Raw genomic sequence first — 17415 nt, 5'->3', positions numbered from 1 at the left:
TTACAGTATGGAGCATCATGTGTGGCCATTATACAGTATGGAGCATCATGTGGGGCCATTATACAGTATGGAGCATCATGTGCGGCCATTATACAGTATGGAGCATCATGTGTGGCCATTCTGTATGGAGCAATATATGGGGCTCATTATTCTGTATGGAGCAATATAAGGGGCTCATTATTCTGTATGGAGCACTGTGGTGCCCAGAATACTGTAGAGGACTATACTGTCTGATTTATGACCTGTTGTAGAATGGACAATAGTTATCACTCATGTAATGTATGGGGGGGCTGTACTGTATATGTGTTGGGGGGGGGGGGGTGGCTCGCTGTTTTGAAGTTCGCCTCAGGCAGCAGTGTGGCTAGGTTCACCCCTGTGCACAATGCTATTTCTTGTGGGGCTTTCCAGGCCAAGCATCTCCTGAGGTGGTTTCCACTAGTAAACGTCATTTTTGAACGTCCCTGTGTGCACGTTCCCTACACCGTGGAGCGGCGATATATTAGGGCACCTCAGAACCTGCGGACGGTGGGTGCCGCTAGTACCGAGGACTAGCCCCTTCTCCCGGTGCCGCCACTCTTCCCACAAGTTCCTCGGCCAGTACAGCACATTAACCCCTCCGCCACCAGACCACAGCACCAAGCCGTGCACTGAATAGGAAGGCAAAGAAGTCACGTGATGGGCCTGCAGCACGTGACGCCTACGTCGGCATTCCTGCCAGTAGCAGCTCCATTCTAGACCCAGCCGTTCTAGACACCGGGGACTGGGAGACAGCAGGCAGCGCAGAGAAGAGCGCCCTTCGCCCCTGGCCTCTCTCGTGCCCAGCTCCCCCTGGCAGCAGCACCATGGCAGCCTGTGACAGGCGCAGCAGATGGGACTCGTCTTCCCCTTAGGAGACAGCCGTTGTGGTCAGACGCGGCTGTGTGCACTGCGGTCCTCGTCTCCGCTGCCGCCTCGTCTCGCTCACTTTTTATTGTTTCCAGTGTGTTTTCCTTCTCCCCTCCATTCCTTCTCTTCATCCCACACCGTGCCCTATAGGAGCTCCGCATCTCTCTGCCACAGGAGGCCATCACAGAAGAGGTACCCTGCGGGCACACCACCATTGCTGCACCATGGGCTGTTGTGGGAGCACGCAGGTGAGGCGCCCTGGTCCCACCGATGCTGCATGTCCTGCCCCTGTGCTCTCCTGGTACTGTGCTGGCAAACTTCTCATTGCATCCGGCCAGCTTCCCACTACAGTCCTCATCGTATACTGGTGCCACTGGTAGTGGCCGGTGGTCCTCATCGTATACTAGTCCTGACTGGTGCCACTGGTAGTGGCCGGTGGTCCCCATCGTATTCTGGTCCTGACTGGTGCCACTGGTAGTGGCCAGTGGTCCTCATCGTATACTAGTCCTGACTGGTGCCACTGGTAGTGGCCGGTGGTCCCCATCGTATTCTGGTCCTGACTGGTGCCACTGGTAGTGGCCGGTGGTCCTCATCGTATACTAGTCCTGACTGGTGCCACTGGTAGTGGCCGGTGGTCCCCATCGTATTCTGGTCCTGACTGGTGCCACTGGTAGTGGCCAGTGGTCCTCATCGTATACTGGTCCTGACTGGTGCCACTGATGGTGGCCAGTGGTCCTCATCGTATACTGGTCCTGACTGGTGCCATTGGTAGTGGCCAGTGGTCCTCATCGTATACTGGTCCTGACTGGTGCCACTGATGGTGGCCAGTGGTCCTCATCGTATACTGGTCCTGACTGGTGCCATTGGTAGTGGCCAGTGGTCCTCATCGTATACTGGTCCTGATTGGTGCTATTGGTAGTGGCCAGTGGTCCTCATCGTATACTGGTCCTGACTGGTGCCATTGGTAGTATCCGGTGTTCCTGATTGTATACTGGTCCTGACTAGTGCCATCGGTAGTATCCGGTGGTCCTGACTGGTGCCATTGGTAGTGACTGGTGGTCCTGATTGTATACTGGTCCTGACTGGTGCCATTGGTAGTATCCGGTGGTCCTGATTGTATACTGGTCCTGACTGGTGCCATTGGTAGTATCCGGTGGTCCTGATTGTATACTGGTCCTGACTGGTGCCATTGGTAGTATCCGGTGGTCCTGATTGTATACTGGTCCTGACTGGTGCCATTGGTAGTATCCGGTGGTCCTGATTGTATACTGGTCCTGACTGATGCCATTGGTAGTATCCGGTGGTCATGATTGCATACTGGTCCTGATGGTGCCATTGGTGGTGTCTGGTGGTCCTGATTATATACTGGTCCTTACTGGTGCCATTGGAAGTGGGCGGTGGTCATGATTGTATACTGGTCCTGACTGGTGCCATTGGTAGTGACTGGTGCTCCTGATTGTATACTGGTCCTGACGGTGCTATTGTTGGTGTCCGATGGTCCTAATTGTCAACTGTTCTGACCTGTTCCATTCGTGGTGTCAGATGGTCCTGATTGTATACTGGTTCTGACCAGCACCATTGGTAGTGGCCGGTGGTCCTGTTTTTATAGAAATGTGACAGGTGGATGATTTCTATTCAGACGTCTCTGTCTTCGCTCATGCTCAGCTGTATATTAGTGCCATAAATAATTCCAGATCTTTCTATAGGGATCGAATCTATGAAAACCCATTCCCTTTGAACTATAAACTGCAGACGGTTTGTGTGAATGAAGCCTTATAATAGAGACAGATTGGTGTTGTGCCACCCCGACGGCTCCAGCTGACTCACTATGGGACACCTGCGAATGGCACGAACATGCCACTTGTACTAGTGTGGAGGAAATTGCTTATGCCATAGTTATCATGTTTGTGTAAACATGCAGCTTATTTATGGTTTATTGGATGGGGAGCACTGTGCCAATTGTAACTGCACAGTGACATGTTTGGCACAGCTGCAGCAGTCTCTGTTAGGCTATGTGCACACGTTGCGGATTTTGCTGCGGATCTGCAGCGGATTTGGCCCTGCGGATCCGCAGCAGTTTTCCATGCGTTGTACAGTACCATGTAAACCTATGGAAAACCAAATCTGCAGCATGGAAACGCAGCGATTTGTTTTCCGCAGCATGTCAATTCTTTGTGCGGATTCGGCAGCGTTTTACACCTATTCCATAATAGGAATCTGCAGGTGTGAAATCTGCACAAAATCCGCAGGGATTCTGCAACGTGTGCACATACCCTTACATGCCCATCTGGGTAGGGTGAACATGTGCCCTGGATCTAGCAGGATGATGCCAACCTTACACTCTGGCTGCATGTAAATCGGTGTCATCATCAAGTTTCATGATGTACTGGATAGATACAGGAATCTGTGTTTTCTACATGCCAAGTCTTGCTAGCACGTACCGGTGACTCCTGCCCTGCGGGAACTAATTGATGCACTGTGAAAGTTTTAACAACTACAAAATGAAGGTTTCTGCCCTGTAATGGTTTACCAGATATGGAGCCTTCATATTGGTGGCTGAAATGCCAGGCTGCATTGTGCCATGCAGAGACGTACTACTTCTGGCTGAGCACTGGTTTGCGGTTTCTGCTCGATCTGGCTAGCTTATACCTTTGGTGCGGATAGTGATCATATATGTCAGGATCAGCTGATGCGCTTCTGCCTGTAAGGTCGCTGCTCTGAAATCCAGGTCATGTAGGATTTACTGTAAGCCTGCTGAGCATCCCACCCAGCGCTGTCAGGCAGTGACACATCCCTTCTCCTGTGGGACTTACCTGGCACGTAGTGCTGGGCTGGCTGTCTGGAGCTCCCAGGTAGAGAATAGAGGGCAGCATCCGTCAGTACCCACCTGTCACCAGGAGAGATGGATCACCACTCTAGATAGTGAAAATGCCACTTTAGCGCTGAGCTGCTGTCACCATTGTCTCCAATGTTTTTCACGGTGTCCTTCCCTCTTGTGTCTCTTACATTGGGGCTCTGTGTTTATTCCGTGTGATATTTGTGATTTCAGTTTTGATGTGGAGCTGTAAAAATGTTTCCTAAATCTTTACTAAAATATAAATGTATGAGTTCTCAGTAGTTGATACATTTTAATGACTGAGAAGATGGTAACAAATGGCAGCTTTCAAGACTTCTCACGTCCCTTCATCAGGCTCGGTATAACAGAAAATGTGGAGTCACATGTTTATACACAACAGGACACAGGAATAATGCAGTAATAAGATAAGTGACAAGAAGCAGAACCATCAATATGGGAAAGGGAGAAGCAGTTGCGGCAGTAAATATTGGAGGAGTTCGTAGGTGAGCAGTATGAAAGTTTTATTGTCCTCTTACTGACGTCTGGTCCAGGGTTATGATGCAGGTCTAATTGACCAGAAAGACCTAAATCCATGTGACAAATTCATTTCTCTGGGTTTGTCAGAGGTCATCCATCATAAGTTTGTACACCCGGGCTCTTCTGTCTGTCTGGGATAAAAATCACTACAGTTGGGAATTGGAATACATATGCTCTAAAATTTAGCAACTCGTTATAAAGTCACAATTGATGAAATAGCTGAAAACATCTGGAAGCCTCAAATTGTGCCCCTAATGGTGAACATGGATAAAAAAGCCACCAAGTAAAGTATAAAACAGCGGTCTATAAATAAAAAAAGGCATAATTTAAAGGCGCAAATGCAATAATCGAGCGCTTAGTGCTGCCATTGATTTTGGCGACATGGCTGTGCATGTTTGCCTTCCTGGACCTACTCGTCCATATTGTCACTTTCTTATAAATAGTGATATAGTCACACTTGTATCGGACGTATTACCTACATTTTTTCTAGATTATCCAGCCAAAAAAGGCTACTCTTTTCTTTTTAGTTAAAGGGTTAGCCCTTCACTTCTCAACACCACATTGGGAGGTGAGTAGAGCAGGTGACGTCTCATCTCTTGGTGAGTTCGGTGTACTGATCTGCAGTGCTCGGTAGCGCTCAATGAATGGTGAGACGTAGAGGTGGTGTACTGCCCAGTACACTGTTACATCTGGGCACTGTTGGCAGCTAATCAGTGAAGGTGTCTGATGTTGAAGATATATCCTATGGCTAGCTTCATCATCAATCTCATGGTAGTGAAGAACCCATTTAAGTCTCATTGGGGCAGGTTTATCAGGACTGGTGCTTCGTATGAGACTTGGGGGGGCATTAAGTGTGGGCACTATAGTTAAGGTGTGCAAGAAAAAAAAGCTGTGGACTGGGTGAGCCTTGCCATATAGAGAGTGAGGAGGGTCCAAGGTGCGAATGTACTTAAATGTCCGCGCCTTGTTTTTTCCTTTCCCCTTCTTTCTCCACAGTCCCGACACCAGCGGGTCTGGGATTCGGCAGATGCAGCTACAGCCCACTGACAGTTACTCTCATGCAAGCAGCAGCGCGGTGCCTGATCTACGCAGCGTTAGTAGTAACGTATGAAAGCCAAAAGGTGAAAAATAGCGTAGTGTTGTGTAACATTCATACCCTGGAAAACTGAAGTGAATTTACGCAACACCTTCCACAAATCTATCAGGCTGCCGTCACACTATCAGTATTTGGTCAGTATTTTACCTCAGTATTTGTAAGCCAAAACCAGGAGTGGAACAAATAGAGGAAAAGTATAATAGAAACATATGCTCCACTTCTGTATTTATCACCCCCTCCTGGTTTTGGCTTACAAATACTGATGTAAAAAACTGACCAAATACTGATAGTGTGACGGCAGCCTTAGGGTGAGGATGACCATCTCACAGGCTTCTGAAGAAAATTGTACAGGTGGAAAACCCTCTTTAAAAGGTTGTTTAGGCGAAAAGGGGTTGGATTCTGTAAGAATAACAAATCCTACGTGCCTTCTGTCACCCTTCTGAGTCCCGGCGTGGGTTGTCTGCTGTCACTTGGTATATGTTGGCACGGGAAGCGAGGACTTCTGTGACTTATGAAAGGCTGCAGCAGTCAGGTGGCTAGAACCGCGCATCAGAAAAAGATCCAATGATCAGTTAGTCACCTGACTGCTGAGCCATCCACAAGTGACTGAGGTCCTCCAGCTTGTTGACAGGTGCCGTCATCACTTCCTGTGCCGGCACATACCTTGTGGTGGCCTGAGCAAGGAGGGTGACCTCAGGTGAGTATGAGCTAGGTAGGATCTCACAAGCTGCAGGAAGGATTTTATCATTTACTGTACACTATCTATGTTGGAAAACTGCTGATTTGTATGAGAAAAACAGCTCAGACTGCCATAATGATGTAACGTTAGGCGTGGCCTTTTGATTTTTTTTTTTTTTCCTAAAACATTGCAGCCTTAGGCTAAGCTCACAGTAGCATTCAGGGGCTTTGTGGAGGGCTGCATCCTTCTTCCCTTAAGCTCCGCCTACTTCTGCATACTTGTGTATGCGTCCTGCGTACCTATCTTTAAGGCTAGTTTCACACTAGCGTCGGGAACAACCCGTCGCTGTTCGTCGGGCCGACGTTCCCGACGCTAGGGTGGTCTCCGCCGCACAACGGGGGCAGCGGATGCATTTTTCCCACGCATCCGCTGCCCCATTGTGAGGTGCGGGGAAGTGCGGGGAGGTGGGGGCGGAGTTCCGGCCGCGCATGCGCGGTCGGAAAAAGTGGACCGTCGGGAGCAAAAAACGTTTTTTTCTCCCGACGGTCCGCTACCACACGCCCAAGCGTCGCAAAACGGACGCGACGTTTGGCAATGCGTCGCAAATGCGTCGCTAATGTTAGTCTATGACGAAAAAACGTATCCAGCAAGAACTTTTGCTGGATGCGTATTTTCGGCAAAACTACGCATTTGCGACGTATTGCAGTTAACGCTAGTGTGAAACTAGCCTCACATTGGGTACGCTGGACATGCAGATGTATGCGGATGCGTTGTTTTGACGGGTCCACTGTCTGCACAAAACGCAACTTGTTGTATTCCCGTGCGGTCGGCGGGCACGTCAAAACAACGCATCTTCATATATTGCATGTTCTTCGTACCCAATGTTAAAGATAGGTATGCAAGAAGTAGGCGGGGCTTAACGGAGGAAGTACACAGCCCTCCGCAAAGCCCCCGAACGTTAATGTGAACATAGCCTAAGGCCACATTCACACTAGCAGTATTTGGTCAGTATTTTACCTCGGTATGTGTAAGCCAAAACCAGGAGTGGAACAATTAGAGGAAAAGTATAATGGGAACACGTCACCACTTCTGCATTTATCACCCACTCCTGGTTTTGGCTTACAGATACTGAGGTAAAAAACTGACCAAATCCTGATAGTGTGACGGCAGCCTAATGGTTTTTATCAACCTGCTAGTTGCTATAAGCATGTATTTTTTTTTTTTTTTTTGTGTGTGTGTCGTTCTTCATCAAGTGGAGTGAACCGCTGGATTTCAAGCACTCTTTATCCTAGTATAGTATTTACTAGAGAACCAATTGGTCTCTCAGTTTAAAGCCTGACATAAGAGTCTTGCGTCGGCCACAGGTATTTGCTATGGGTGTGGTCCTGGTAGCAGTTAATCACTGTTTCTGTTCCTCTACAAATACAAGTACGGTTAATGGAAAAGGGTGGAGTGCTAGTGCCATGGGACAACAAAGGTGTGATGTAATGTATTTTGTGGAAGAATGCTTATTTAGCTTGAAACTCACGAAACACTCAAATAAATAGTTCATTAATACAGACCTGTGGCAGTCTGATTCCAGGCGCCTGCACCGATCAGATAAGATATCAGCTAGATGTAAAAGTTGTACTGAGCGGAACACCACGCTGTTCCGTGTCCGCTGCTGGGTGGACTGCTGCTAAAGGTGCTAGTTGAAGGGTCGTTCCCATAGTAGTATGTTCTCTAGCTCTAGGGTCCATGATGAGGAGGATTACGTACCGATCTGTGGGTGGCTTACCACTGTGACCTACCCAGCAACGCTCAGAAATGGGCACTGATTCCTGGGCTCTAGAGCCTCGTTTTAGGGATTTCTGGGAATTCCAGCAGGCAGATCCCAAGTGATTAGTTATCTCCCATCTTGTGACTAGAGGATAATTTACTGTTTTTAGAATAGCCCTTAAAGGATATGACATCAGTATCTAATTTCTGGAAATCCTTTTGACGACGTGCTGAAGAACGATTGCTATTGCAGGGATTGGCTTACCTCTTCGCCTCCATTCTTATATGGCAGTTGGGTACGTGGGTGTGATAAGTGATCACTTCTTGGTGTTTATAGCAGGACCGCAATACTATTCACAACTGCAGTGGTTACAACAAGCAACGGGACATTACATAGGAAATGCAGTCCGTTTCTTACAGATGGGCAGTATCTTGGCTTACGGAGTATTTCTAAGCATTACATGAGCAATTGCAAGGTTGCAACATGAAGTCTCCAGTAAGGCTGAAAAAAATAAAGATTCATTAAAAAAAAAAGTTTTCACAATAGGAATAAAATGCATAAAAATGTTTTTCCAATTAAAAAAGTTTATTTTTCAAAACATAAAAACTGTGCTATTGCTGTATTTGTATTATATTGGCCCAATAGGACCTTAAAGGAGGTTTTGAAGAATGAATATTCATATAGCAGTTAACATTACTTACTCCTTCCCTTTGCGGCTCCTTCCCTAGCTCTCTGTTTCTGGGCTTTGGTGACGTTATGTTACCGCTGCAGCCAATCGCTGGGTCATCTGTCTCGTACCGTCTACATCACCGCTAAGCCAGTTGATTGACTGGAGAAGTCCGGCTTGTCCTGCAGTAAGTAGCTGGATGTCCAGTGATTCAATAGGAAGACTGACTGCCATCTGTTCTAACATATATGGAAGCACGCCCCAATCTTGTGGGTGACATAGAAAACATGGTGCAGGTAGTCAGTGTAAAAGCACGCGTTGCACAGATGTAGTCTACAGAAGTGTAGACAGCGGTGACATATGGTTGTCTTCAGAGCAGGCAGCGGTTCCCCCAGTATTACTGCTCTTGGATAAATCTCATCATTCTGGCTCTGGAGCCTCCATGGCAGGTCATTATTTTTACAGTGGTTTAACATTTACAAGAGTACTGTGAATTTATTGAAGTTTATGCTTCTCATTGATTCCCGCTGTCTTAAGGAAATCTCTAAAGGAAATAAATGCGTCAGCGCGGCTTCTTGGTATATCACTCTGCTTATAGTCTTGTAAAGCTTTGTATTTTTTATCTGCTGTGAATGGAGAGCCTCATGTACCAGACGGCTAACAATATTTGGGATAAATAAATCCCACATGAAGAAAATCAAATCCGGTTTTCTTTTCATGTTCTATAACTTGCTATTCACCATTTTTGAATGGACAGTTCCTCCTAATCAACACTTTACCAACACTATAGGTGCTGGAACGTTCTTTCTCTCACTTTCTGGTATTCATTGCTCTTGTCTAAAGGAGAATTTTGGGGGTAAAACAATATTTTAATTAATTTACAGCTAGCTTGTTTCATACATTATCAAGACATGAAGTGACGGCAGATATGCGGCAATCACTTTAGAACATGGGAAAACTACTTTAAGGTACACTAGTTTCTCCATGAGTCCTATCTTACCAAACAGGTTTTTTTCACAGTTTGCTGCAAAGTTCTGATTTTGGCTTGGTGACGACAAGGTATTTGGTAAGCTCAGCCATAGGCAAACCACAATTTCTGTATAAACTGTAATACTGTGTTTATACTACAGTATATAGTACAGTGTAAGCGATCAAACCTATGCAGCTTCAAGTCCCCTAAGAGTGTAAGAAAAATAAATATAAATGTTTAACCCCTTTCTGCCATTGGATGGAATAGTACGTCCGATGGCAGAACTTCCGCTTTGATGGGGGCTCCGGCGGTGAGCCCGCATCAAAGCCGGGACATGTCAGCTGTTTTGAACAGCTGACATGTGCCCGCAATAGGCGCGGGCGTAATCGCGATCTAGCTGCGCTTATTAACTAGTTAAATGCTGCTGTCAAACTCTGACAGCGGCATTTAACAAGCGCTTCCGGACAGATGGCCGGAAATGTGCACACCGCCGACCCCCATCATGTGATTGGGGGTCAGCGATGCATCGGCATGACAACCAGAGGTCTCCTTGAGACCTCTATGGTTGTTGATGCCAGATTGCTACGATCTGAGCATCGCCTCTATGTAGCAGAGCCGATCAAGTTGTGGCAGCTTGTAGTCTCCCATGGAGGCTATTGAAGCATGGCAAAAGTGGAAAAAAAAAAAAATGTAAAAGTTCAAATCGCCCCCTTTTCGCCCCATTCAAAATAAAACAATAAAAATAAAATCAAACCTACACATATTTGGTATCGCCGCATTCAGAATCGCCCGATCTATCAGTAAAAAAAAGGATTAAGGCTAGTTTCACACTAGCGTTTGTAGGAGCTGCGGACTTCCTCCGTGAAGCCCCACCCTCAGCCGCACCTCTGCCGCTAGCTCCGCCTACTTCTGCATGTGGCCTGCATGCGGCCTGTGTACCTATCTTTAACATTAGGTACGCAGGTCGTGCGGCTGTGCGGATGTTTCCGCATGCGTCGTTTTGACGATGTGGAAAAAAAAAGAAATTGCTACAAGCTGCGTCCTACGCTGGTCGCCGCATCGTCAAAACGACGCACGCGGAAGCATCCGCATACAACGGCACGACCTGCGTACCTAATGTTAAAGATAGGTACACAGGCCGCATGCCGGCCGCATGCAGAAATAGGCGGAGCTAGCGGCGGAGGTGCGGCCGAGGGCGGGGCTTCACAGAGGAAGACCTCAGCCCTCCGCAGCTCCTACAAACGCAAATGTGAAACCGGCCTAACCTGATCGCTAAACGGCGTAGGGAGAAAAAAATTAAAAACTCCAGAATTACGTTTTTTTGGTTGCTGCGACATAGCATTACAATGCAATAACTGGTGAACAAAAGGATGTATCTGCACATAAGTGGTATCATTTAAAACGTCAGCTCGGCACGCAAAAAATATGCCCTCACCTGACCCCAGATCACAAAAAAATGGAGACGCTACGGGTAACTGCGTAATTTTTTCTTTTTTATTTTTTTTAGCAAAGTTTGGAATTTTTTTTCACCACTTAGATAAAAAAAGAACCTAGACATGTTTGGTGTCTATGAACTCGTAATGACCTGGAGAATCATAATGGCAGGTCAGTTTTTAGCCCTTAGTGAACCTAGCAAAAAAGCCAAACAAAAAACAAGTGTGGGATTGCACTTTTTTTTTAAATTTCACCGCACTTGGAGTCTTTTTCCCGTTTTCTAGTACACGACATGGTAAAACCAATGATGTCATTCAAAAGTACAATTTGTCCCGCAAAAATAAGCCCTCACATGGCCATATTGACGGAAAAATAAAAAAGTTATGCCTCTGGGAAGGAGGGGAGCGAAAAACGAAAAATGCTTCGGACATTAAGGGGTTAAATTATGCTAATTTTTCCCCTTGAAAAATAAATGTGAAAAAAACATTTGGAATTGACGTGTCCAATCTATAAAAATGCACAGTTATTTAAACCGTACGATAAATACTGAAAAGAAAAAATATTGGTATGCCAGAACTTCCATTTGTTTGCACTTCTATGTTCCAAAAAACTGGCAATCAAAATATAATTTGTACACCTTATTTCTCAAGAAAATTTTTAAAAAAAAATTGATATCTGAAATCGTATATTGAAGCGGAGAATCATTTTGCCAGGTCATTTTTAGCACAGAAAGAACTCCAATAAAAATAAAGCCTATACGAAAACAGTGGCAGGATTGCTTTTTATTCCCCTCACAATTTCACGGCATTTGATTTTTTTCTCTCCCCATTTTCCAGTTCATCCCTCAGAAAACAAGTCCTCGTATGTCTACAGGTCCTTCTCAAAAAATTAGCATATAGTGTTAAATTTAATTATTTACCATAATGTAATGATTACAATTAAACTTTCATATATTATAGATTCATTATCCACCAACTGAAATTTGTCAGGTCTTTTATTGTTTTAATACTGATGATTTTGGCATACAACTCCTGATAACCCAAAAAACCTGTCTCAATAAATTAGCATATTTCACCCGTCCAATCAAATAAAAGTGTTTTTTAATAACAAACAAAAAAAACATCAAATAATAATGTTCAGTTATGCACTCAATACTTGGTCGGGAATCCTTTGGCAGAAATGACTGCTTCAATGCGGCGTGGCATGGAGGCAATCCGCCTGTGACACTGCTGAGATGTTATGGAGGCCCAGGATGCTTTAATAGCGGCCTTAAGCTCATCCAGAGTGTTGGGTCTTGCGTCTCTCAACTTTCTCTTCACAATATCCCACAGATTCTCTATGGGGTTCAGGTCAGGAGAGTTGGCAGGCCAATTGAGCACAGTAATACCATGGTCAGTAAACCATTTACCAGTGGTTTTGGCACTGTGAGCAGGTGCCAGGTCGTGCTGAAAAATGAAATCTTCATCTCCATAAAGCATTTTAGCCGATGGAAGCATGAAGTGCTCCAAAATCTCCTGATAGCTAGCTGCATTGACCCTGCCCTTGATGAAACACAGTAGACCAACACCAGCAGCTGACATGGCACCCCACACCATTACTGACTGTGGGTACTTGACACTGGACTTCAGGCATTTTGGCATTTCCTTCTCCCGAGTCTTCCTCCAGACTCTGGCACCTTGATTTCCGAATGACATGCAAAATTTGCTTTCATCAGAAAAAAGTACTTGGGACCACTTAGCAACAGTCCAGTGCTGCTTCTCTGTAGCCCAGGTCAGGCGCTTCTGCCGCTGTTTATGGTTCAAAAGTGGCTTTACCTGGGGAATGCGGCACCTGTAGCCCATTTCCTGCACACGCCTGTGCACGGTGGCTCTGGATGTTTCCACACCAGACTCAGTCCACTGCTTCCTCAGGTTCCCCAAGGTCTGGAATCGGTCCTTCTCCACAATCTTCCTCAGGGTCCGGTCACCTCTTCTCGTTGTACAGCGTTTTCTGCCACATTGTTTCCTTCCAACAGACTTACCATTGAGGTGCCTTGATACAGCACTCTGGGAACAGCCTATTTGTTGAGAAATTTCTTTCTGGGTCTTACCCTCTTGCTTGAGGGTGTCAATGATGGCCTTCTTGACATCTGTCAGGTCGCTAGTCTTACCCATGATGGGGGTTTTGAGTAATGAACCAGGCAGGGAGCTTTTAAAAGCCTCAGGTATCTTTTGCATGTGTTTAGAGTTAATTACGGTAGTTGATTCAGAAGATTAGGGTAATAGGTCGTTTAGAGAACCTTTTCTTGATATGCTAATTTATTGAGACAGGTTTTTTGGGTTATCAGGAGTTGTATGCCAAAATCATCAGTATTAAAACAATAAACGACCTGACAAATTTCAGTTGGTGGATAATGAATCTATAATATATGAAAGTTTAATTGTAATCATTACATTATGGTAAATAATGAAATTTAACACTATATGCTAATTTTTTGAGAAGGACCTGTATATCGATTTTTTTTTTTTTGTACCCATATTCACGCGTGACCCTGGCCTTAATAATCTAAAAATGCTGAAACAATGTGTGAAAGAGGCTAAAATGAGGCATATCAATAGCTATAGATTATACTTGAAGCAAAAATAAAATATCCCTCAAATTTCCCATGACTGCGTAAGATCTGGTTTAGACTAGTAATGGAGAACCATAAAGCATTGAGCAAGTGGAGCATTTTGTGTTCTGGTTATACATATCGCACAATGGGCCATGATGTATGGCGTATAAAAGAAGGGATCCATAGCTGAGGCACATACTATTGATGCGGCCTCGGCACGTTTCTTTGTCCTGATTGCACTAAACCTGCAATGTTTTTGCTATGATTAACAAAATCATTCTTTTTTTTTTTTAATTTCTTTTTTTGCCACGATTGCAGCGATTTAGATCTCAGCTTTAGGCTGCCGTCACACTATCAGTATTTGGTCAGTATTTTACCTCAGTATTTGTAAGCTAAAACCAGGAGTGGGTGATAAATACAGAAGTGGTGCATAGGTTTCTATTATACTTTTCCTCTAATTGTTCCACTCCTGTTTTTGGCTTATACATACTGAGGTAAAATACTGACCAAATACTGCTAGTGTGAATGTGGCCTTAGGCTATGTTCACATTAACGTTCGGGGGCTTTGCGGAGGGCTGTGTACTTCCTCCGTTAAGCCCCGCCTACTTCTTGCATACCTATCTTTAACATTGGGTACGCAGGACATGCAATATATGAAGATGCGTTGTTTTGACGTGCCCGCCGACCGCACGGGAATACAACAAGTTGCGTTTTGTGCAGACAGCGGACCCGTCAAAACAACGCATCCGCATACATCTGCATGTCCAGCGTACCCAATGTGAAAGATTGGTACGCAGGACGCATACACAAGTATGCAGAAGTAGGCGGAGCTTAAGGGAGGAAGTATGCAGCCCTCCACAAAGCCCCTGAATGCTAATGTGAGCTTAGCCTAAGGCTGCAATGTTTTAGGAAAACAAAAAAAAAAATCAAAAGGCCACGCCTAACGTTACATCATTATGGCAGTCTGAGCTGTTTTTCTCATACAAATCAGCAGTTTTCCAACATAGATCGTGTACAGTAAATGATAAAATCCTTCCTGCAGCTTGTGAGATCCTAGCTCATACTCACCTGAGGTCACCCTCCTTGCGCAGGCCACCACAAGGTATGTGCCGGCACAGGAAGTGATGACGGCACCTGTCAACAAGCTGGAGGACCTCAGTCACTTGTGGATGGCTCAGCAAATACTGATAGTGTGACGGCAGCCTAAGGGTAAGTTCACACAGGGCGTTTTTGCTGTGTTTTTTTTTTTGCTGCATTTTTTTATGCAAATATTCAGCTGCTTTTTACAGTACCAGCAAAGCCTTGGAGATTTCAAAAATCTCATACACACACTGGTTTTTTTTTGTCATCAGGATTTTGTGCATTGCAGTGTTTTTTTGACATAGAGCATGTCACTTCTTTAAACGTTTTTCACCTATTGACTTGAATGGATGGTGAAAAAACGCTGCGAATGCGCAGGTTGACTTTTTTTTGCTGCAGAAAAGTCAAGGACAGCAGGATGTGACGTCACACTCGGCTCTGCTACATCTAGATAGCAGGCTGCATGATGCGTCCATACAGCCTATCATCCAGCACAGCGGACCCGAACCCCATTCACTTGAATGGGGAGTCCGACATTACAGTGTTTGACATGCTGTCATGTGCATGACAGCACAGCAAATGCCGCTTCTGATCAGCGGGGAAATCATCCTCACCGGTTAGACAGCCGCTTTTCCCATGCTGTCGGAAGACAGCGGGAGCACTCAGCTGTGATCGAGGTATAAACTTTACCTCCGGTCACTGGTGTCAGCTGATGGGACAGTTGCTCCCATCATCTGACACCTGCTACCGCTAATTACAGTGAGAGCAGGAGTGGCAGATGGGAGTTTTCATCTGCCGCTCGTGCACTATAAATAATAAAAAAAATGGCATGGGTTCCCCCCTATTTTTGATAATCAGCCAGACAAAACTCACAGCTGAGGGCAAACCTCAGCTGTCAGCTTCAGCAAGGTTGGTTATTAAGGATAGAGGGGTCCTCACGCTTTTTTTAATTATTTAAATAAATAATTAAAAAATATGGGATTGGGTCCCCACCATTTTTGACAACCAGCCTTCCTAAAGGTCACAGCTAGGGACTGGTATAATCAGACTGGTAAGGGGCCATGGATATTAGCCCCCCCATAATAAAAATAGCAGCCCGCAGCTGCCCAGAAAAGGCATATCTATTAGATGCGTCAATTCTGGCTCTTCCCACTTGCCATGTAGTGGTGGGGTAATAGTTGTGGGGTTGATGTCACCTTTCGGGTGACATCAAGCCCTCAGATTAGTAATGGAAAGGCGTCTATAAGACACCTCTCCATTACTAATCCTATAGTTGTAAATAAAGACACAGCCAGAATAAAGTCCTTTATTTGAAATAAGACTAAATACAGTTTTCCATTTTTATTTAAACGCCTAATCCCAGTGACACCCTTGATCTCCTGTAATAAAAGTTAAATAATAAACCACCAATATACCATACCTGCCCATCGTTGTGTCCCATGCAGTAATCCATATCTGGGGGATATCCAGTTTTCAACCTGGACGGTGGTAAGATGTGACCGTCCCGGCTGAAAACCACTGGTGAATGAGATGTTGGGAGCGGAGCTTCAGTGACTAGCGGTGACGTCACTGAGCCTGCTCTCCCTCACAGCCTGAACTGTGGTGACCTCTGGACCGTGGGAAAATGCACTGTCATACTCTTGATCAGGGTCATTTGGATGTTTTGGGTTGTCATTATGATTTAAAAAGAGAAAACACAGTAGTTTGATAATAAATGGTTCACCCAACTAGTAACCATGAGTGGAGAAAAAATGTTGGTGTTGTCATTAATATTCGCTGAAAAAAGGCCAAGAATCGGACTGCACTCAGATGACAGCTGAATGCAGTCCGATTTCCACAGACTCGCACAATGGAGAAGATGGAGACATTTTGTTTTCCATCTTCTCACAGTGTGCTCTGAATCTCCCATCCGAGAGAATCTGATCACACTGTGCTGACACTCGGCTCAATCTCTGATCAGAGTGCAATTTGCATAATGTGCCCAATTCTCTCTGGCAGATTATGCACCATTTTAAAACTATAGTTAATTGAAATGTGGAAAGTGGTCATACTATATATTATGTATGGCCAGCATTAGAGCTGTGATGGTAGCCACTAGTTGTCGCCCAACATGTAAGTAATCTTCTCGTTATCAGTAGCTCCATAGTATCGGTCAGAGTGAAGACCTGGCTTATTCTTGATTGTGATGTGATCTAGATGTATCAGTAAGAATAAAGGTACCTTCACACGAAACGACTTTGTAACGATATCGCTAGCGATCCGTGACGTTGCAGCGTCCTCGCTAGCGACATCGTTTAGTTTGACACGCAGCAGCGATCAGGATCCTGCTGTGATATCGCTGGTCGCTGAATAAAGTCCAGAACTTTATTTGGTCGTCCGATCGCCGTGTATCGTTGTGTTTGAAAGCAAAAGCAACGATACCAGCGATGTTTTACACTGGTAACCAGTTACCTGGTTACCAGCGTAAAAGTAAAAAAAACAAACAGTACATACTCACCTGCGCGTCCCCCAGCGTCTGCTTCCTGACACTTACTGAGCGCCGGCCCTAAAGTGAAAGCACAGCGGTGACGTCACCGCTGTGCTGTTAGGGCCGGAGCTCAGTCAGTGTCAGGAAGCAGACGCTGGGGGACGCGCAGGTGAGTATGTACTGTTTGTTTTTTTTACTTTTACGCTGGTAACCAGGGTAAACATCGGGTTACTAAGCGCGGCCCTGCGCTTAGCAACCCGATGTTTACCCTGGTTACCCGGGGACCTCGGCATCGTTGGTCGCTGGAGAGCGGTCTGTGTGACAGCTCCCCAGCGACCACACAGCGACGCTGCAGCGATCGGCATCGTTGTCGCTATCGCTGCAGCGTCGCTTCGTGTGAAGGTACCTTAAC

At 45.6% G+C, this 17415-nt stretch overlaps 1 protein-coding gene across 1 annotated transcript in view; it reads left to right on the top strand.

Moving 5' to 3' along the window:
• The first annotated feature begins 692 nt into the window (after positions 1–692).
• Positions 693–17415, top strand: part of SLC44A1 (solute carrier family 44 member 1) — a 153257-nt gene continuing 136534 nt past the window's right edge. Inside the window, exon 1 of the mRNA XM_077249395.1 lies at positions 693–1133. Within this exon, the coding sequence (XP_077105510.1) occupies positions 1110–1133 (24 nt within the window). The 5' untranslated portion in view covers positions 693–1109. The remainder of the gene's footprint in view (positions 1134–17415) is intronic.

This window comes from Ranitomeya variabilis, chromosome 1, assembly GCF_051348905.1.
Source record: "Ranitomeya variabilis isolate aRanVar5 chromosome 1, aRanVar5.hap1, whole genome shotgun sequence".
Taxonomy (NCBI): domain Eukaryota; kingdom Metazoa; phylum Chordata; class Amphibia; order Anura; family Dendrobatidae; genus Ranitomeya; species Ranitomeya variabilis.
This window is presented reverse-complemented; position numbering and strand designations above follow the sequence as displayed.